The sequence below is a fragment of the Kryptolebias marmoratus genome, linkage group LG22 (genome assembly GCF_001649575.2).
Source record: "Kryptolebias marmoratus isolate JLee-2015 linkage group LG22, ASM164957v2, whole genome shotgun sequence".
Lineage (NCBI taxonomy): Eukaryota > Metazoa > Chordata > Actinopteri > Cyprinodontiformes > Rivulidae > Kryptolebias > Kryptolebias marmoratus.
Genome location: NC_051451.1, coordinates 21,542,834 through 21,563,339, shown reverse-complemented (window position 1 = coordinate 21,563,339; position 20,506 = coordinate 21,542,834). Strand labels below are relative to the sequence as shown.

The following is a 20,506-nucleotide window of genomic DNA, read 5'->3' as shown; positions in this document are numbered from 1 at the left end:
CAGTAGGCTGCGGCGGCCATCTTAAATTGGGCTGCCTCTGAAAGTTAATCAGCTGTAGATATATATCCAGTGATTACTTTCTGCACGTTTCATTTAAATTGACTAGTAGTTCATGAGATATTTTGTTAACAGACACAGACAAGAGCAAAAACCTAATTGTCCTCCTTCGTTTATGGGCAGTGGGGAATGAAGGACCAATAATATAAATGTGTTCCTCATTCAAATGACATTTATTCGATGCAGGCCCAAATTTAGTCTTCCATTTGATTTGATGATTTCCAGCACGCTGAAACAGTCTGGTGTGGAACACAAATACTTCCTGACAGCTGTTTTATGAACAGAGCTTTTGAAAGATGATGGTACAATTTAAAGACAAACCACTTTTATCTCTGTGAACTGTCCATCACACACACACATGCAGAGTGTGTGTCCTCATTTTATCATGTTACAGATCAGACCACAACACACATCTTATTTAGAGTCTATTCAATGTGAAGATGTTCTTCAGGCTTTCCGTTTTTTCTTCTGCATTTTCTTTCCAGACAGCGCCCCCTTCTGGGCCCCTCGCACCATGCCCTTAAACTGGCCCTGGAGTTTGGCACGCTTCCTGCGAATACAGAACAATACGAAGAGGAATCAAAAATGTTCTGCCGAGTCAATTCTTCGTCTTAGAGCAGAAATCGACAGAACTGCACGTCGCTCTTACCGCCGATTCAGTTGATCCTTCTTTAAGGGGATGTAAGCGTAAGGATCAACCTTCCCCTTTTTCTTCACATCTCCTTTTCCTTTCTGTCAGAGTGCACAAAAAAAAAAAAGACTTAGAGTGACAGTTTCCGACCCCCAACACGTCCCAGCTACCTGCTTCTGAGAATGCTTACCTTCGATTTATAATCAGCTCCCATATCTTGGCTTCGTCCCAGAGGTCTGTGGATTCCTGAGCCGCCAGCTAAAAACAAAACGAGTCTCATCAGCATCACACGCTGCCAGGTAATCAAACATCAACAATTCTTTCTTATAGTTACCTTTATATTTCAGCTGAGGTTCAGTGTCCATGTCATCATCAAAGTTGTCATCTTTAAACTTCCTCTTCTGTGATTTTTTCTGCAAGCATTGTTAAAAGATGGACCATAAATAAAACCGCTTTAAAACGTTTCCAATCTTGTTGGTTTTTATAGTAAATACAGTCACATCTTACACTTTTGACTCCTGCTTCTTCAAGAATATCCTTCATCTCTTCTCCATCTGTGAAAAGAAGAAGAATGTTGTCACCAACTGCTCGGACATAAAACAGTTTTATGAGACACTGATGGATTCCTCCTACTTTTGTCCTTGACATCTTCATCATCGTCCTCTCTAATAATCAGCCGTCCGTCTGAGGTCACTTTGAAACCATGTTCGACCTTGGCAGTCTTCTTCAGAGCAGGGTTTGTGGCTGAGAAACAGTAAAATCATGTGAACTCAGCTGAACCCGGTGATCCCCCTGTCAGTAGTTATTAGGACTCAACAGTGGACGGTTGCTGTGTTACCTAAAACTCTCTGGGAAACCTTTGAATCCAGGAAGTTAAGCGGGTCGTCTTCCTCGCCCTCTTTGAGCCACGCCCGTCCTTTCTGCTGTTTGCTGGATTTCTTCTGAGGCTTTCCTTCATCCTCAGACAAATCACTGTCTGACTCGGCAAGGATGTCTTCGATACTGGATGAGAGAGGAGAAAAGGGTTTTTAGGAATAAAAGAGTGAGGCTAGTTTTGTGTTGGGAACCGCACTGTACCTTTCGCTCTTCGTTTTAGGGGCCTCCTCTTCGCTCTCGGAGTTGTCGTGCTCCTCGGCTGCCTGTTTTCGCCTCTTGTTTCGGGCCTCGGCCTTACGGATGTTTGCCAGCACCTTGTGGTGTTCTGTGGGCAGCATGCTCTTCACCAGCTCAAACCTAGGAAACAAAAAACAAAATAAAGAAGAGCTTTTAGAAAAATGAAGCAGGGAAGTTTATGGACAATGTGGCAAGAAGATTTTGAAGCACTCACCCAAACTTTCTAATAAACTTGGTAAAAATGTTCTTCAGTTTGGTTCTGAAGTGTCTTCTGGCGTCATCCTTGATGTTTCCAATGCCCTCCATCTGAACACATAAAGCCACATGCAGCACAAACCTTTCATCGTCAAACATGGACTTTTTTTACTTTCTTAATCTTTTTATTCAATATTTAAAATGTTCAGATATGAGGAAATTTTATTTTACGCGTAAACCATGGGTTTCTGTGTTCAACTGTTTATTTTATCAACTTGAACTTAAATTTAACAGCTTATTAAGCAAAGGGCATTTAAAATTCGCCAAATATTACCAGAAACATTTGCATTTTGGCCCAATTCTGTGTACCTATATGTAGCTATAATCCAAATGAAATGTGGCAAATTGAACAGAGAATTACAGCTTAAGTACAAATCTGTCCCAATAACAAAAACAAGACATCTAAAACATTCATTAGTAACTTATTTAAACTGTTATGCTTGCTAAGTAATCCAAATACTTGTAATTTTTGATTAGTTACAAACAAAAATCAACAATCTAGGGCGGAAATTCCAGGTTTAATTGACATAATCGGCCTGGAAGACTTTCAGGAGCTAGAATCTTCGGTTCATACCATGACTGTGACATGTGAGGCCAGCGTTTTGGGGTCCATGATGAAGAGGATGACCTTGATGAAGCTTAAAGCAGCTTTGACTATCTCTCTGGTCCGAGACGACAGCAGCAGACAGACGTTATGAAGCAGCTGCTCCAGCGTGGACACCTCTATAAAGTCTGAAAGAGGAAGCAGCAGCAGAATAAATCCAGCTCACTTACCTTTTTGTATCCTCAGCAGTCAGCAAAGCTTACCTTTATACTCGAACACTAAACGTGTCAAAGCCAAGATGGTGCAGGTGATCATGGTGACGGAGCCTGTGAGTCCAGTGTAAATCAGAAGCAAAAACTGCTCCATGGCATCTGCATCAGAAGCAGGCAAACTTATTGAATATCAAAACATTTACTTGTCAAATCTTTAAAATGAAAAACCTTGTGTCTATACAGTTTAAATAAATGTGTCACCTTTTGTGTTGCCACAGAAACGGGTGAAAGCTTTTCCTATTTCCACCAGCAGAGTGTAGGCGTTTTTACGAGCTCCAACAGAAACCTCTTTGGTACAAATAATCACCTGGAAGAAGAGAGAAAATCCTCAAAAACAATAAAAAAAGCGGAAACATCCCTTTATTCGATCCTGAGCCAGCGCCTATTAGTGACAGTACCTCTGGCAGCAGCGCAGTGATGAAGTCTTTGTGTTCCTCATTTAACCTTTTCACGATGTGGATGAGACACTTCAGTCTTGGCTAAAAAAAAAAAAAAAGACATTAAACAGAGAGAAATGTAAACTATAATAATAACGTGAGGATTTGTTTGAGCCTCACCCTCTTTGCTGGCGAAGACGCGTTTTTCAGAGTGTCGAGCAGGGTGAGTTTAAGTGTTTCCAGATTAGACACCACGAATGACCTGCACTCGTCCCTCTCTGCGCCGCACATCTCCTCCAGAACGCGGTACGCCTTCTTCTGCATGCCGGGCTCTTTGACCTGAACAAAAATGTGTCAACGTTCAACAGGTGAACCAGAAATGTCCTCAACAAGTCTGGATTAAAAACCCTCTGGTGCCATTCGGGACACTATGTGTGTCTTTACCTCCAAATACGGTCTAATAAGCTCAAAGGTTTTAGTCATGGTGACCTCATCTACAAATGGAGCCATCGCAACCACCAGGTCCATCACTGCCAGTCTGACAGGAAGAAGCAAAGAGAAAACTTTAGACTTAAATGCATTTTTAGTTACCGATTAAAGTGGTAAATCCAGATTTTTATATCTCACCGTGTGAACTCTGTGGTCTCGGTGCTCACCAACATGTCAGAAGCTTTTTGCAGGAACGTGCAGATCAGCTGAGGAAGAATGTTTTAATTAGTGATGCAGCATATCCATGTTATCCATGTTAAACTGTACAAACAAAACCTTTTCAGACCGGCCTTCGGTACTCTTAGTTAGCCTTCCAGTACCTTTAGTTCAGTTTAGTTCTGTTTATCTTAGCTTTTCTGTACTCTTGTGTCTTATTTAGTGTAGATTATCTTAGTTTATATTTTAGATATTGCTGTGTTTTATTACTCTGTAGTTTTGTGTTCACATGTTGTAAAACACTTGGAATTGCCTTGTTGCTGAAGAAGTTCTATATGAATAAATTTGACTTGACTGTGAAGCACAACGAGAATAAATTCCCTCACCTGTGTTTCGGTGACAGTTAAATAGACTTTGATGGTGTCCAGCACAGCCATCCTGTAGGTTCCTGACTCTCCCTCTGCAGGCAGCTGGTTGTACAGGTTGAAAAGGATGGGCAGGAAGTTCTTAGAGAAACGTCCCAATTCAAGCTTTTCTTCCTCTTTAACGGAAAGCAGATGCAAGAGTTTAGAAAATGACTTGTTGACCAGTAGTTTGCTTTTAAAATATTTGTGAACACGTGTCCTGTTACCCGTGGAGCAGCTCTTGTTGATCAGAGTGCGGAGTGCCTGGCACACCGTGAGTCTCAGGTCTGGCTGTTCATTAATGGCCATGCCGAGCGTGCGGGCGACGCCTTTGAACGACACCACCAGGTCCACCGGACATGTGCAGAAGCCCGGAAGCATAGTCCAAATCTGAAAGTTAGTGTTGTTGGGTTATTTTCATTTAAAAAAAATTCTAATAAAGACTTGTTTGGTTGATCCCTGAGGTTCTGATTGTCTGACAACACAACAAGTTTACATTCAGCAGTAACCATAAGTAAGCAACTAAAGCTAAACAAGCTGGAGGTGTTGGGAAATGAGTCACTCAGGCCAAGACAAAATGGTGCTTGTGCTGAGCAGCCACTGGTCCTTTAACATCTTCACGTTAAAGGTTAAGGAAAGCAACAAAGAAGTCAGGTGGCAGTCAGCTTGCAGTGAAGCAGAACGACACAGTCAGCCATCAGAGCGTTAAAAATTTGTGGCTCTACACAAAATAACTTTCCCAGGAAAGAAGATCCACGATAATTCCAACGTGTGGTTTCACTTACAGAAACCACATCGTGACTTTTTTTTTTTTCTTCTGCAGAAGAATCTTATAGGGTAATAACTTTATTTCTCTTACTTTGATTAAAGATAAACCTTGTTTTTTTCAGTACTGTCCTCTAATTAAAAAGACAAAAAAAAAAAAAAAAAAACATAATAGTTATGTTTTTACTTCTAAAGATGAAATACTAAATGATTAAATGAACTTTGTTTATCATCAATACATATTATATTACAACAATCTGCTGCTTAGTTTATTTTCTTCATGCAAAAATCTATTTTTTAGTGTTTGACAGTTTTATGGAAACAAGACTACTGATTGAGCCACTGCGAATCAAAATACAGCCCCATCATTTACTCTAATCATCAGCCGTCATATTAATGTTCATCCCTTAAAATGAAACTCAAAGAATCTCCTGCTCAACCAAAACTACTGTACTGCTCTAAAACTAAGAGATAAGTCGAGTGTGCTACCTGAAGATGCAACATCTGGTAGACTTTTGCTTCCAGCTTCTTTCCTGTTTGTTGCAACTCTTCAGCTAAAAAAAACAAAATAAGATTCAATAATGAATAAACAAGAGAACACAAAATTGACTTCCAAGTGGAGCATTTCTTGTTTGATTTACCTCTTTGTTTGAGTGTAGAAGCCAGAGGGAGGAAATAAGACGTGAAGAACCCAAGGCGAGTGTTCTTCACGTGATCCCGTATGGTGGGGATCAACCAGCTGCGAGGGAACTCCAAGTCGTCGCTGATACAGGAAAGAAATATCAGTTTAAAGCGCTGTAACAACAAGAGGAGCGAAACACAGTGTTTGTGTGTCCGTGTATGAGCTCTTACTCGATGCCGGTGATGTTGAGGGGCACGGCAGCCAGCACAACCTCAGGGCCCATGCTCTCCACGGCTGCTCCCACGGCTAGGTCCAGCTCGCCACTGTAGGGGAACTGAGGAGTGGAGCGCAGGTCTGCCAGCGACTGCAGCGACTGTCCCAGACAACACACACGCTCAGCTACATTTCTATTATTCTTTAAGCAACAATGTTAGTGTTTCCCATCTGTACCTTGGTCATGATGGAGTGAGCTTGTTTTCCTGCGACTCGATAAAAGCAACCAAGGATTTGCAACACAAAGGGCCAGGAGGCGTGGAAGCGATACGATAATCCTTCCTCTACGATACTGAAAACGGTCAAAACCCAATCGTTATGCAGTTGCTTTCCCCCCCCACACACAAAACTGGTCTTGTCAAGCAGTTAAGAATCACACCGAAACATTTTGTAGACATAGGAGGGGTTCCCTGCAGAAGAGGCGGCGGTGATCATTCCCATTTCCTCCATGTGAGGCGCAACACATTCAGTCAATAAAGTCTGGGAAAAGAAGAACTCTTGATAAGAATCCGAAAGAAATCAACGTCTCACACTACATAACTCGGCTTGGATATCGTTTACCTTCAGTGTGCTGGCAGCTGCGGAAACCACCTGCGTGTGTGACGACAACAGGCAGGACATGGTGGCAGAGAAGAGGCGAGGGAGGTGACCCAAACTCAGAGAACTCTGCAAGCTGGACCAAAAAAATTAAACAAATGAGACAACTCATCAGCAACTTTCTAAACTAGGAAAGTATCTGTTCGAGTGTTGCCATAAAATGCATATTAATACCTGGCCAGGTGAACGTGAGCTTTCTCCATGACAGCAAGCCAGGCCAGCAGAGGCTGCAGGTCGTTCTCACTGGGGATGTAGTCATACAGCGCCTGCAGACGGTATGTGACGGAGCGATTTCATACAAAGTATTACACTGTAATTAAAATGTGTTTGTTGTTTATGTATTTTCCTCACAGTGATGATCTGTGCGTTGAGTTCTGCTGAAAGGGACGAGGGCTTCAGCTTCCCACTGAACAGACTGTGAAACGCCTGCATGGCACAGGCCGTCACCAGCTGCAGCCAGGAACAGAGCAGACAGGACACTTTAAAAAACTTCAGACCAGGTATCCGTGTGGTGGAGCAAAGTGTGTCAGGCTGCACTGTATAAATATGTTGGTGTTCTCACCACATGGCTGAGAGTCATGACTCGCAGCAGAGTTTCACAGCAGGACTTGACGGCTCCCAGAGGAAACGTTCCCATCAACTCCTTTAAGAGGCAAAGCACATGAAGTGTGGTGGTGTCCTCTTTACTGCCTGACAAAAAAAAAAAGATCACACAATCATAACATTAGCTTTAATAACAGTTAGAGCAAACCTTTTAATGTTTTTGCAACCATCTAAAAGCTAGTTTCCTAAATTCTTACACTGATTTAAATTCAAAAGTTTGACCTGTTTATCACATTTCTCTTAAAAACAATTCATATTTCCTTTCTCTATCTATTATTTTGGTGCCGTTTGGTCATTTTCTAATTATAAACCTTCAAAACTGTCACCCCAAACCTGGTTTTCTGTCGGATGTTACATTTTGCTCCAAAGTGTCACATTAATCTTCATTAGTTTTTTTATTTCTTTAAATATTTACTGCCTCTAACTGACAGCAGAGCAGCCTGAAAACATGACAGTTCCTTCATTGTTTTACTTTAGTCATTTTTTCCTTATGAGCTTCAGCTCATTAGAGCTTCTCTATTACATAGCCTAGTATTGCTCATTTTTGCCATTTCTTTCCTGGCTTTTGGTTTTACACAGTAAATAGTGCAACATAGAAACACGCCGTTTCCAGTACGACATCAGCCGAGAGTCCGACTGAGCCAATAGTGACAGAAACCACTGGAGGCCTTTAACTGGTCTCACAGTAACAATTATTAACCCAAAAACTGGGACTAATTCTGCAAACTTGAGTTCATTTCATGTCAGCAAATCTCATTTTACTACATGAAATTCTTTAATGATGTTTTTGTTAGACTTCTTGGAATTTTTAAACACAATTTCTGGATTTTTTTTCACCCTGAGTATATTCTAAATTTCAAAAGTGACAAAACATCTGACCAGGACTGGCAATTATTTAAGTTAAGCAGCTCAACAACCTCAGTGGCTTACCTCCTGCCTGTTCCATCTCTTTGATGCAGAACTTGGCTGTTGTAACTGCAGCAGGGTGGTGTGTCGGCGCATCATCTATAAACAGGAAGTCGCTACCTCTGAGGATGGAGCAAACACCCTGCTGTGCTGCTTTACGGACCTGAGAGGAAAAGAGAGCATCAAACACTTAGAATTTAAGCGTCAATGCTACTAAAGAGGGCAAGGCTGGAGATCATTTGCTCGTGTGAGCTTAGGAAACAAACCTTAGGCTTGCTGTGCACAGTGAAGCTGAGCAGGCCGTGATACGCCTGCAGAGTAGATGGATAACTCCAAACAGAAACATCCTGCTTTCTCAACAAAGTGGCGAGGCATGGCAGGACCTATAGACGCAAAGAAAACAAAGCTCTATCTTTGCAAAAGTAAAACACAAGGCAAAGTAAAGAAGCATTTACAAATCTTCTCACCCATCTAAGTGCTGAAGAGGTGTCAGATGTGGCCTGTTTGGACATGACGTCGATCAGGGCCTTGGCGGTGTCCGAGAACTTGTTCTTCAACACGGGAGCAGGAACTCTAGGAAAGGCCAAACACAGAGCAGTTAATAAAGTGTTTCCAGATTTATTTTTTTTAAGTAAATAGATATGATGTTTCTGCCGTGAAGAAAGAAGGATACCGTTTCATGACGAGGTTAAGGAGATAAGCCACCGCGGTCTGAGACTCTACTGACTCCACGGCTTCCAGGGTGGTCATCTAGTCAAAAAAAAAAAAAAAACAAGAGAGAGAAAGAAATCACAGACATTAATAATTTTCTGACTCAAACCCTAATTCGAATATAATTTTTTAATATAAATTAGAATATTTGTTCAATTGGTAGTGAATAGATTTTAAAGGCGACACTCACCAAAGCAGCAAAGTACTCTGTTTCAGTTTCCTTCCCTCCCTGACTTCGAATCACCTCAGTGACAGCTGCCAAAACTGCACAAATCTGTGAATCATATCATTGCACAGTTTCAGTTACAAGCAAACTTCACATTTTGGATTTTCACACTGCATGTCCCAGAAGTACAGTTCTCACCTCTTTGTGTGCGGCTGAGTTGGACTCCCAGAAGCGCTGCACCTTTCTGAAAGTGAGGTTCGAGCAATCGGACAGGCCGCTGAGGAAGGTGCCCGAGGTCCTTTCTGAAAACTTCTCATCGGGCTCCTCTTCCATGAAGGCATCTTTACGGTCGCCTGCGTTGAGCTCCAGCGGACCTGCCTGCAGCTCATTGTGAAGCTTGAGAGCATCAACTGTTAGATCACTCTTTCCTGTGGGGAGAAATATACTTAATGTTGATTTTACAGCAGGTCAAATTATGTATATATATATATATATATATATATATATATATATATAAAGATATATATATATATACACACACACTGCATGGTGACATTCTGTCTCCCTCTTGATTGATTTGTAAGTGGATTTAAGTTAAACAATGACTACCTGTCAAATTGAAGTTTTAACCTAAACAAATGTTGAACTTACTAAAAATAGAAAAAATCCAAATGAAGGCCTGGAAAGAATGAATAAATGAAACTGCCTTTGATTACAATATTGTTGAAATCCTTTAGCATTCATAACACATAAATCATGCATATAAACTAGGCTGTGATTAATTTACAATTGTGCAGTTGTAAATCTAACATTAGAGAGTCAAAGACATAATAAAAATATGCAAAGAAACTTCAACATGTCCCTGAGTTCCTAAGTATTTACAACATTTGGTGTATTATTATTGTTCATGCCTTGCAAGAAAGTTTGCAAAAAACTATTTGAATCACACTGAATCTTATTTTCTTTTCTTGAGTACTTAACAATACGTGTCAGTTAAGATGTGAGTAACTGATAAAGTTATCTTGGGTTAATACAGGTTTAAATGGCTAAAGCTAGCTGGTGTTAGCAGCAGAGTCAGAGACCCACGTGCGACTTACCGCTGGGTCGGCTGAAAAAGCGGCTTTTCGCAGCCTGTCGAAAACGATTCGTCTGCGGGTTAGAGTCGCTGCTGTGTCCTTTCTTCCACCGTTTGAGCTTGGAGCCCGTCCCGGACCGAAGCTTCCCCGATTTGACCATTTTCGGGGTTGAAAATAAACCAGGCTTCTGTCCCAGGTGACTCTGTCGCTCAACAAATGACGTCACGGGTCTGCGCACGTGTCCGAGTTCGGCCTGCAGAGGGCGCTGTTCGCCACAAACAATGCGTAATCCTCACATTTGGTCAAAAAAAAGTTTATCCTGAACTGTATCAAATGATGCAGTTTGAAAGCGTTTACTCCAGTAGTTTTCCAAGTTTATTAAATGCAGCTCTAAATGTGAGTTCACACTCAATGTAAACAAACCACTAGGCTGAATCTGCAGAAAACCTTGTGAAGGTCTGAGTCACATGACCATACTTTGTGTAGGTAAACAAAAACAGCTGGTATGTTAACTTGTGACCTTTTTTCAGTCAATTCGTCTCTTTCTACAGGTAAATATATGCACAGGGTTGTTGGCATCTGGTCACAAATATTGCTTGCAATTTTTTTCATCTAAGGAGACATTAACCATCAATATGAGAAAAATATTGTGCCAATATATTTGTTACTTTATGACATTTTTTGGTTTAATGAATACCTTTGAAATTTTGAAAAATGGGGTGAGGAGCAAATCGATTCACTGTGGAAACCATCAGAACTTGCAATTTTATCCAAACAAAGTTCATCTCATTGAAGAAAAACAGTCTAATCCGACTTTAACACGAATGCAAGTGATAGAAATCTTCCTTTACAATAAACAGTCACAGATGACATTGGTTTGGAGTGAATATTTATTTTTGACTGTTGCAAGAGAGCCATTTAAATAAATAATCACGGAAGCAAAATAATAATGTTCTAGTTATCCGGTGAACATCCTAGGATTTGCTGAACTAACATCAATTTATATAGAAGCGTTTCTGGTCTCACACTTTATTATTTTAGGTTCTCTCTTATATTTGCTGCTCCTCTAGTATATTTTAAAGGCATCAAAGCAAACTGTTGAAAACCACGGCAGAGTTAAAAGCCTGTGAAAAAGGCTTATAGCTGAATAAATGTTACTAACAAAAGCAAAAACAAAAACCTTACAGTTATCTATGATTGCATTAGAAAAACAGAGGATAGTTTTATTTTTACAATATTTATTGATAAGTTAATAAAGTAAATTGAGCATCATATTGCACACAAAACTACAGTCTGTCTGTACAGTTTAGAGTGATGAAATAAAAACACTTGATTATCACTTTCTACCTTTAAAAAAAAAAGGTTCTTTCATTACATTCAGCGTGTTCAGAACAACCACACAGATGTGAGGTGAAAATGTGTAGCTCACACAGTCACATGACCAAACAACACACACTTAACCTGATACTTACAGTAAGTTATCCTTCTATTTGTCAAAAATAAGTAGATGAATAGCTACAGAACAAAATCAGTGGATTTTCCTTACTTGGGCCCCCTGCGTTTAATTTAACCACGAGCACAAACACAGACATGACGAGGAGAGGAATCCATGTAAACAATAGAGCTGCATGTTGAGGTGTTCAGACACAAACAGACACTGGGTTGTGCATCTTATAGGGCTCTATCTTTACTCTAAAGTGTTTCAGTGCGTTTTCATCAATACTTCTTTATTTGGAAAAAAGGAACATTAGAAAAAGGAGCAATAAAAAAAGCACTCATTTCTTATAGAAAATGTACACAGAATTCCACTGCTGCACCAGCTGGAAACTGATATCAGGTCCCGTTCCTGCAGCCGTCTCTGGCACGTCCTTTATCTTTGCTTCACCTCAAATCCTCGGTCCCTCCTGCCAACCCCCTCAGTTAGTTATGACTGAGGGGTTTATGTTGACTATCACTTGGACAACAAAGTCCTTCTGGATCTTAGCATCCTGGAGACGGGTTTTGTCAGTCAGAAGCTTCCCGGAGAAGAACCACCGCTGACGGACCACGTCGATGTCCTCCTGTTCTTCCAACTGCTTCTTTAGCTCAGCGATGGAGTCCGCCATGCTGGCTGTCAGACGGACGTCCTGTCCTGAAAACAAGGAGTTGACGCAGATTAGTGAACAAACTGTTGCGCATTTAAAAACATCCAGCTCTGATAAGGGATAAGCTGAAACATCCCATCTAGGAGAATGTCATTCGTTGAAAAAAAACAAAAAAATAACAAGTCAAGACACATGACTGTGGTGCTTAGTTCAGAATGAGAAGACATCCTGTACCGTTAATAGAGGACAGATAAGGACTCCTAGTTACTTCAAATGACAGCCTTACCAGCCAGTCAGCCTGATTTTTTTTTCAGTTTAAGAACATAAAGACCTCTCTAATCCAGCATGTATATGTAGGTGATGCCTTAACTACTTTGTTTCAGATAAACAAGGTAGTTAAGCCATTAGGAGCAACATCCAGTTACATTAGACAAAGTAAGAAAAAAACCTCTTCATGGAGGAACAGCTCCAACACGTGTGAGTAACTTGCTGTGGTCTGTCGACATCATTCACTTTGTCACTTTGTCAAATACTTCTGCAAGTCTGGCTGAGCATGCTGGGCTTCAGTTTCAAACAGCATTTTTTTGTTATTACCTGTCGATAACCGGACCCTCAGCTGGAACTCTTCTCTGCACGGCGAAGGCTGAGCTTGTTTTTGGGAGGACTCGGACGCTTTGCTCTCGCTGGATGTTTCAGTGATGAGGTTGACGGGCGGTGCCAAGGTGTACGCCGGCAGCTGATAGCGATTTCCCAGTTCATCATAGCTCTCTGTGAGAGAGCCTGCAGAGAAAACGATATTCACATAAACAATCATTTCTCCAAAACTCACAGATCTGTTTATCTAAAACACTCGTTACTTTTGACCACTGTTGGGAAACAAAGTTAAAAAAGCAAAAAAATGCTTCTCAGTGAGAGCATATAAACATAAAAACTGCTTTTCTCTCTGTGCATAAGTCCACTGGCAGTGGTCATGCATTACATAAATATTCCAGCAGTAATCTCTTACTAATTCATGCACTGGATTCTGCTAAATGCTCTTTGAAATTATTACTACGAGTGATGCATTTGGACAGGAAGTTCCAGGACATTTACAGTCTGGATGATGTCTTCGTATCTGAATATGACCGTGATTGCTCGTGAGGTTTCTTTTTACCATGCGGCAAAGTGATGCAGGCTCCGTCCACTATGGCCTGCGCCAACTCCAGGTCGTTGCACTCCATAGCTAAGGCCGCGGCTCGGAGCGCGTCCCAGATCTCTTTCCGTCCATCAAAGGCTGGAGCCGTGTCCCAAAACTCGTCCCTCTTGCTCCTGAGCTGGCCCTCTGTCATCGGATACTCGCTCTTCCACTTCGGCCGCTCCTTCTTGAGAGGCTCGTTGCGCACTGAAAAATATGAATTACGAAAAGGGACGGTGTTTACTCTGATTGAAAAGTTATTTTGTAAACAAAAAGTATTAAAGGTCAAGCATTACTTGAAGCAAAGCATATCGCCCGCCACCTTTCATGTCAGAGTTTTACACTGAAATCATCTTATGTTGACTATATCACTATAGCCATTTTGGTCTTTGCTTGAAAATAACTTTATGGACAGTTTTATGTGACTTAATGACATGTCAAACTCAGAGTGTGTTAGGAATGACTCAGCTGCTACCACGTCAACTTATAGCTCATTTTCTGTGAAACTGACAGAGCTATGGTCATTTTGTTGTTGGCTAATGTTGATTAGCTGTGGAGGCCATCTTGAATTGAATCCACTCCACGAGTTAATCAGTTGCAGATGCACAGCTTATGATTACGCTCTGAGTGTCATAAAAATCCCTGCAGCGGTTCATGAAACAGTTTGCAAACAGACAGCGTTGACTTCAAATAGTTGATGGCAAAAATTTAAATAAGATCTTGGGAAATTTGTTAGCACTCATTTGTTAGCGAGTTAGTTATTTTTGTGTTTTTTGAAGTTCAGTGGACTGTGGCCGTATCTTGAATCGGGTTGACCGTACAGAGCAATAAAATCAGGTAGATGGAAGAAAACTTTCACATCATGGCAGCTCTAAAAACGTTCAAGCTCTGTTCCATTACATCCAGAACCAGTGACTCAACAGAGAAAATGTTTTTAATCTGATACGCAAAGCAGAACTGCACTAAGATGTTGTTTCTAATGTAGTAAATTACAAAAAAATGGTTTTTAATTTGCATTATATTAGAACATCAGAACAGACAAACACTACAAGCAGAATAACACTTTTCCAAATGTAAAATAAAGTGCAATTTATAATGGAAATAAACCAAATTCACGTTCAGTTTATTCACTAAGGCTGGAAAGTCAGTTATTTATAGACAGAGCTGTGGATTACTGAATACTAGTAACACAGATGGTACATGTGCATGGAAACACACACACACACATGCAAGGACACACCAACGGATTATGGGCTTTAATCAGGTTCCACATAACAGGATTTATCTGCTCTCCCACCCCCGCAATCCCATTGGGCATTGGTGGAGAGATGAGCATTCGTTGACCAATGAGAAGCAGCAGAAAACGTCCACAAATTTACTCTCAGCAGCCAGACGGAAACACAAAACCACGACAAATCAGACATCATATTTCCTGTCTGTGGACTTTTTCAAAAAGCTTCTTTTTTTTTAATCAAATCCAAGCCTGTGATTTCAAATTCCAGGAATTTAGTTTAAACCTTACATAACATTTACAAATACAACATACATTTGGATATTTTAGTCCTAGATATTAAATGTGCTTTTTGTGGCACTGCGGAACAAAAACATTCATTTCTTTTTACTCGACCCTCCGTACTGAAACTGGGATTAGGCAATTGCACTTTTTTTACTAAATAAAAAAATGTTCCAATAAAACAAACCCGATCTTTCTTAGTTGTTACGCCTCTTTATATGCATTTAAAGTTGTAAAAATCTGACTTGTTTACTTTCTTGACTTTCTGGCTGAGAAACACAAATTATGTCAGCTCAAATGCTGCTCAATTAAACATAATTTGTTTTTATAAAATGCAAAATGGCCTATTTAAAAAAAAAAAACAACATACCTTGTTTTAAACATGAAATAAAACATGCATCGTTTTATATGATTATGGCACCAAAGCAGGATGGAACAATGAACTTTACATGCGAGGCAGTGGCTCGAGTTTCAGTTTGACATCCTTTATCTCTGCATTTAAATGTCATAAAAGATTATATTCTCTTCATCCAGTGCATTGGATTTTATGAGGCTAATAATGGTTATCTCTTTCCATCACATTTCTTGCACAAGCATTATTTTACCAGCTCAGTGGCCTAATGGTAGAGTGTCTGCCCTGAAATTGGGAGGTCGTGGGTTCAATCCCTGGCCAGGTCATACCAAAGACTGAAAAAATGGGACCCATTGCTACCCTGCTTGACACTCAGCATTAAGGGTTGGAATTGGGGGGTTCCCGGGCGCGGCACCGCTGCTGCTCACCCCTCCATCAGGGGATGGGTCAAATGCGGAGAACAAATTTCGCACACTCAGGTGTGTGACAATTAGTGAGTCTTTCTTCTTTCTTTTTTATTTTTCAGTCTCTCTGTCTAGTTTTGAGACCGGGCAAAGACACAAAACTCTCCATCAGAACATCAAAACAAATGCAAATAAAGTGACCATCCTTGACTGTAATGAGCAACCTGGCCAATAAGCACAGAAAGAGCTGAAGAAACACCTTTCAAACCTTCAGAAATAACAATATCTACTTTTAGCCGGTGTTAGGCTAACTGATGGACATTTTTAAATCATGTTTATGTTTTTCTTTGCTGCACAGTGTAGTAGTGTTTTACAGAATTTGACAGAACTCTGTGTTTAATTTCTGTTTGAGCTTTTTGCTTTTTGAGACGGGCGTTTTCACTGTTCTCTGAAACATAAATTCCATCTGACTCAGTGCTGAGTCAGATAAATCTGTGAGCCTGACTGCTGGTGTTCACAGAAATGACTTTGTGTCCTCACCTTTAAGTCAAACTGCAGTACCTGGAATCTAATAATAGCCTCTTCAATTGACATTTTCTTTCTTTCTCTCTCTCTCTCTCTCTCTCTCTCTCTCTCTCTCTCTCTCTCTCTCTCTCTCTCTCTCTCTCTCTCTCTCTCTTTGTGCTCAAACAGTCCTGGCGGATGGAAATTATTACTCATCAGACCTCTACCATAAAAGGACATGATTTAAATCCTGCAATCTGAATGAATAAAAGCTACTCTAATGCAATTCGACTCTACTTTTATTGTTGGTTGTAATGTCTGAAATGCTAAAAAAAAAAAAAAAAAAAAACACATTTAAAGATTTCTGGGGGATTTTAAGCCTTTTCTGACATTGAAACATCTGTACATTTCTTGTGAAAGTTTCTAAACTGGTACTTTAATAATCATAAATTCATAATAAAACATACAATAAGAGAAAAAACCCTTGGCAGCTTTAAGGCTGGGCAACCCTGTGATGGAAAATTTGCATCCTATCATTTGAAACAGAGTTAAACAGAAAGTTAGAAAAGTTAGGAGCTGAAAATTAGAGTATAGAAAAAGAAAATCAAGGTATATTTTGCCTTTTTTTAAGCATTTATGTTTAGTTATGTTTACGCTATTTTATTCCAAAGATATTAGATGTACAAGATTTTGTTTTTAGTTCATTTAAGTTTCATCAATAAAATGCTGGTTTACTTATTTGAATTTTGTTTTGTTTTCATTCAAAGACCTTGAGCTGATTGGACCACTTCTGGCCCTCGGACCTTATATTGCTCATATGTGGTCTGAAGATTCTCAATCAGAAACCCAAAAACAAAAATACTGATAAATAAAACCTTAAACTAAGGGTTTGATGTGGTAAATGTCACTTTTTAAAATACAAAAAATGTGAAAAAAATTCTTTTTGTCTGAGCCATTTTTAAAAATTTGAATTTAATCTTTTAGAAAATAAAATAGGGAATAAAGTCTGTAAACACTAATGTTTCTCCAGACCCTGTTTTCATTTTTTCATACATAGCCAGACCTGGAAAACACTGAAATCAAATTCCAGACTTTTCCAGACTTTTTAAGACAGCGCAGGAACTCCAGTTTCATGTTTTGAACGACAACAGCCAACACAATAATTGTAAAACCCTGCAAGTGTAGTTGTTGCACAGTAAGCTACTCTAACATCACCTATGAGACTAAATGTTACACACTAAGCTATAACATCAAGGCAGAAAAGAAGCTTCACCTCTGATAAAATCCATACTTACTTTTCAGCAAGATCTTAAATGGTGCATTCGGAGCCTGATAGTAATTACATTCCCTGGAATTAGGAACTCCCATAACTGCTCAGTGCTTCAGGTTTGCTGCGAATCAAACTTCTGCACATCAAAAGTCCTCCGAACACGAGCCACTGAGTGACCTCAAAGAAAACGTGTCCCGTCTCCGTTGACCTTGTTTACCTGAGAGAGCAGCCTCCCACTCACAGCTTATTTAACTGTTGCTGTAACACGTCCACGGTTGCTTCAAAATGACAACATGTTCCCCACTTTTATCCCCTCCTAATAAAAAACACGACCCACCTCCAAAAAATAAAAATACCTCAGGTGCAGTTCATGGAAATAAGTTCATTGTACTGATGGAGTAACTTGAATGTCCTTGCCAGAAGGTAGTCTCTTTACACAAGAGGTCTAATCCTATCAAGTCTATTTAAAGACGGGACAGAAATACCCAAAGGCAACACACTAAAGGCATTAACGCCTTATAAACTCTGGTCAGACTCTGTTAAAAGAAGAAGCATCTGTGCTTCTGGGAATGTCCCCCAAAAGGTGGGGGTTTGCACTTTTTTTTTAAAACAAAACATAAAACGTAGGTGTATGAACTTCATTGTTTCTAAATTGTTCCAAAGTACATGTAGATATAACTTGCATCAGACTGAAATGGGAACTCTCCGAATGACTCTTTAATATGAAAACTTTCCAGTGCCGCCTTGTTTCCTAAGCTGCGGACTGAACCGTGTTTATATAATCTGTCCTATCAGAGCAGATCATCAGCACAGATTAGAGACGAGACTAAAACAACAGATGAGACATTCAGCACCCAAGGGAGCCGATTTCAGACTGACAATGACCTTCATTAAATAGGGCGGAGGCAAGAATCGCCACGGAGAAACAAACTTCTGTTCTGTTTTTTTTTTTTAGTCCATCTTGGTGAAGCTACATAAATACATACAGCTGCATGTTAAAGAATCGACACCCCTGGCTAAAATTTCTGTTATCGTGAGTAAAAACAAGTACCTTATATCATTTTTTCAACTATTTTTATACTTTTAAAACATCAAATAACACAGTACAGTGCAAGAAGCACAGATCTTGTTGTAGCTGAAAATCCTGTTTGAGTGATTTTAAGACATTTTCTCTCCATCCAGTGATTTTCCATGAAGCTGACTGGTGACGACTGTGAGAGTCATAACAAAATCTACAATTAAACTGAAAAAATGAAGGCTACTGGATGTCTGGATGAGTGATTTATATACAAATCTCTTCTTTTTTCCTTCCAAGTAAGGTTTGCTTTTAAAATGAGCAGATTTGAAGGAAAAAAACTCTGAATATCTCTATTGAAACTGGTTCAAAGGTTACAGAGGCTCTAACTTGAACACATTTTGTAACTCCGTTTTATCTACACACTGGTTAGGATCTTAACTTGCAAACCTCTGATGCTTAAGTTTGTAGTTAAGATGCAAGTCATGCTCTTTTTGCTGTCTTCTAGTAGCCCTTTCCAGATAAAAGGGCAAAATAAAATTTGATTTTGAGTGTTTTGATTGCATATTCAAAGAGTGAAGAGTCAGAATATTCAAAAAAAAACTATGATTTCTTGCTTAAACTTTTTTGTTTAATTTAGAATCTGCAGCATTTTTTTATTCCTACACTGCAATCACTATTTCGTTCAACAGATGTCTGTTCAGGGCTGTTTCATGCATACTACATTAGGTATTATATAAATAATATTGATTTATACAGCACAAATTGGCATGTTAAACAGGCAACTTTGATTGTTAATAGACAACACTCTCCCAACATTGCAGTAAAAAGGCATCAAAAACATGTTCTAATATAAATACATATATTAAAAGATTGGTGCTTTTTACCATAACATTGAATTTATTGTAACAGTTACAGGGCAGCAACAAAACTAATGCAGTTAGAAGAGCCTCCTGCAAAAATGAACTTATTTCTGCTTTCAGGCTTAAGCCAGTCTGTAATGTATTCCTCCCTACAGGTGAAAGGTGAGCTGTTGGATCTCCTTACCTCCTCGCTTCTTGCTCCTTGTCGAGCCTCGGGCACCCCCATGTCCATTCATCCTGCTCCTCCCCACGCAGCCCCCCATCACTGTCCCTGCATCCCAGCCCAGAGAGAAAAAATTGCAGCCTCCGTGAGTCCTGCCGGACATGTTTCAAGGAGCGGAAGTGATCCTAATGTGTCATAAGAGCTCAAAATCAAAGCGTGCATGACATCAAATCAAACGGTCCCGTGCGCGCTGCCACCTCCTCGGGGAGGAAAATGACAGCTCAGCACTCCTTGTTCCTGTGAGGTCAGACGGGCTGCATGTTGACGTCACGTGTACTGCCAGCTGATGGGGACACGCGCCTGAACATCATGCCTCTCGTGCTCTGACTCTCCACTCACATGTTAAAAAGAATCAATTATAGCTGCTATTTCACACAAATCATGTTGGACTAAATTGGCAGACGTCACATCAACATTTTCATGACCTGATTATCAGTCATTATTACTCTTTTATTTTATTTTTCTTAACAGGAACAGCTTTTTACCTACCTGAAATCCACTCTGCTAAATTATGCATCCGTTTGCAGTTTGCTTGCCACATCAGAACTTGGATGGAAGATAAGATTGTCACGTTATCCTGACGCGATAATCTTGAAGAAGTGGGAATGTGGCCGGACACAAACTGGGAAAAGTGTGTCGGTGAAGTTCTGCTGGGCTGCGGGGTCTTCAGCTCACAGATAACTCTCCTTTAAAAGAAGGCAACCAAAATCCCCATTTCCTCAGTTCACATTGCACGGCCAACATCGGTCGGTGAATTCTCGCCACGGAGATAAAGCAAGGTCTCTTTGCGCATGCGCACATTAGCATTAGCCAGGTCTTGTGCGAAATTCTGTTCCCCCTGTGTCGGGAGCGCGCATTGCAGCCAGAGGTGGATCCGGCGGATTTCTCGGTAAAAACTACTCATATAATCATGTCAGTGTTGTAACTTTCAGTTTAATCGGCAGCTATCAAAATAAAATAGATAAATAAATAAACGAGGTCTTGTGTGGAGGTCTTTTTCCGCTGTTTTGTGTTATTTTAAACGCGTAGAGAATCGATCTTTTTTCAACTTTTGTCTCTTAAGTCTGACAAATAAAAGTCAGTCAAC

General features: G+C 40.1%; 2 protein-coding genes across 4 annotated transcripts; both read right to left on the bottom strand.

Annotated features, from left to right (window-relative positions):
- Nucleotides 1-209: 209 nt before the first annotated feature.
- On the bottom strand, nucleotides 210-10,249 carry rrp12 (ribosomal RNA processing 12 homolog). Its single transcript, XM_017413063.3, has 34 exons — nucleotides 10,039-10,249; nucleotides 9,140-9,369; nucleotides 8,966-9,049; nucleotides 8,738-8,814; nucleotides 8,532-8,637; nucleotides 8,331-8,447; nucleotides 8,089-8,227; nucleotides 7,118-7,245; nucleotides 6,907-7,005; nucleotides 6,730-6,821; nucleotides 6,520-6,631; nucleotides 6,338-6,438; nucleotides 6,136-6,250; nucleotides 5,916-6,058; nucleotides 5,705-5,826; nucleotides 5,553-5,617; nucleotides 4,526-4,688; nucleotides 4,281-4,435; nucleotides 3,877-3,944; nucleotides 3,694-3,787; nucleotides 3,430-3,588; nucleotides 3,271-3,351; nucleotides 3,074-3,179; nucleotides 2,864-2,971; nucleotides 2,631-2,788; nucleotides 2,016-2,107; nucleotides 1,766-1,921; nucleotides 1,527-1,690; nucleotides 1,322-1,432; nucleotides 1,196-1,242; nucleotides 1,023-1,101; nucleotides 879-946; nucleotides 707-789; nucleotides 210-607 (listed from the first exon to the last, which is right to left on the bottom strand). Exons 1-34 carry the CDS (start codon nucleotides 10,175-10,177, stop codon nucleotides 505-507), a joined length of 3,864 nt encoding a protein of 1,287 aa, XP_017268552.1. The 5' UTR covers nucleotides 10,178-10,249; the 3' UTR covers nucleotides 210-504.
- Nucleotides 10,250-10,891: 642 nt separating this feature from the next.
- Nucleotides 10,892-20,223, bottom strand: ubtd1a (ubiquitin domain containing 1a). Of its 3 annotated transcripts, XM_017412734.3 has the most exons (5): nucleotides 19,909-20,223; nucleotides 19,381-19,467; nucleotides 13,255-13,482; nucleotides 12,696-12,881; nucleotides 10,892-12,148 (listed from the first exon to the last, which is right to left on the bottom strand). In XM_017412734.3, the coding sequence occupies exons 1-5, from the start codon at nucleotides 19,958-19,960 to the stop codon at nucleotides 11,934-11,936; spliced, it is 768 nt and encodes a 255-aa protein (XP_017268223.1). In that variant the 5' UTR covers nucleotides 19,961-20,223; the 3' UTR covers nucleotides 10,892-11,933. The 3 variants fall into 3 exon arrangements, with proteins under 3 accessions (XP_017268223.1, XP_017268222.1, XP_017268226.1); XM_017412733.3 differs by lacking the exon at nucleotides 19,909-20,223 and having other exon boundaries at nucleotides 19,381-19,888; XM_017412737.3 differs by lacking the exons at nucleotides 19,381-19,467; nucleotides 19,909-20,223 and adding an exon at nucleotides 17,344-17,960.
- Nucleotides 20,224-20,506: the final 283 nt, after the last annotated feature.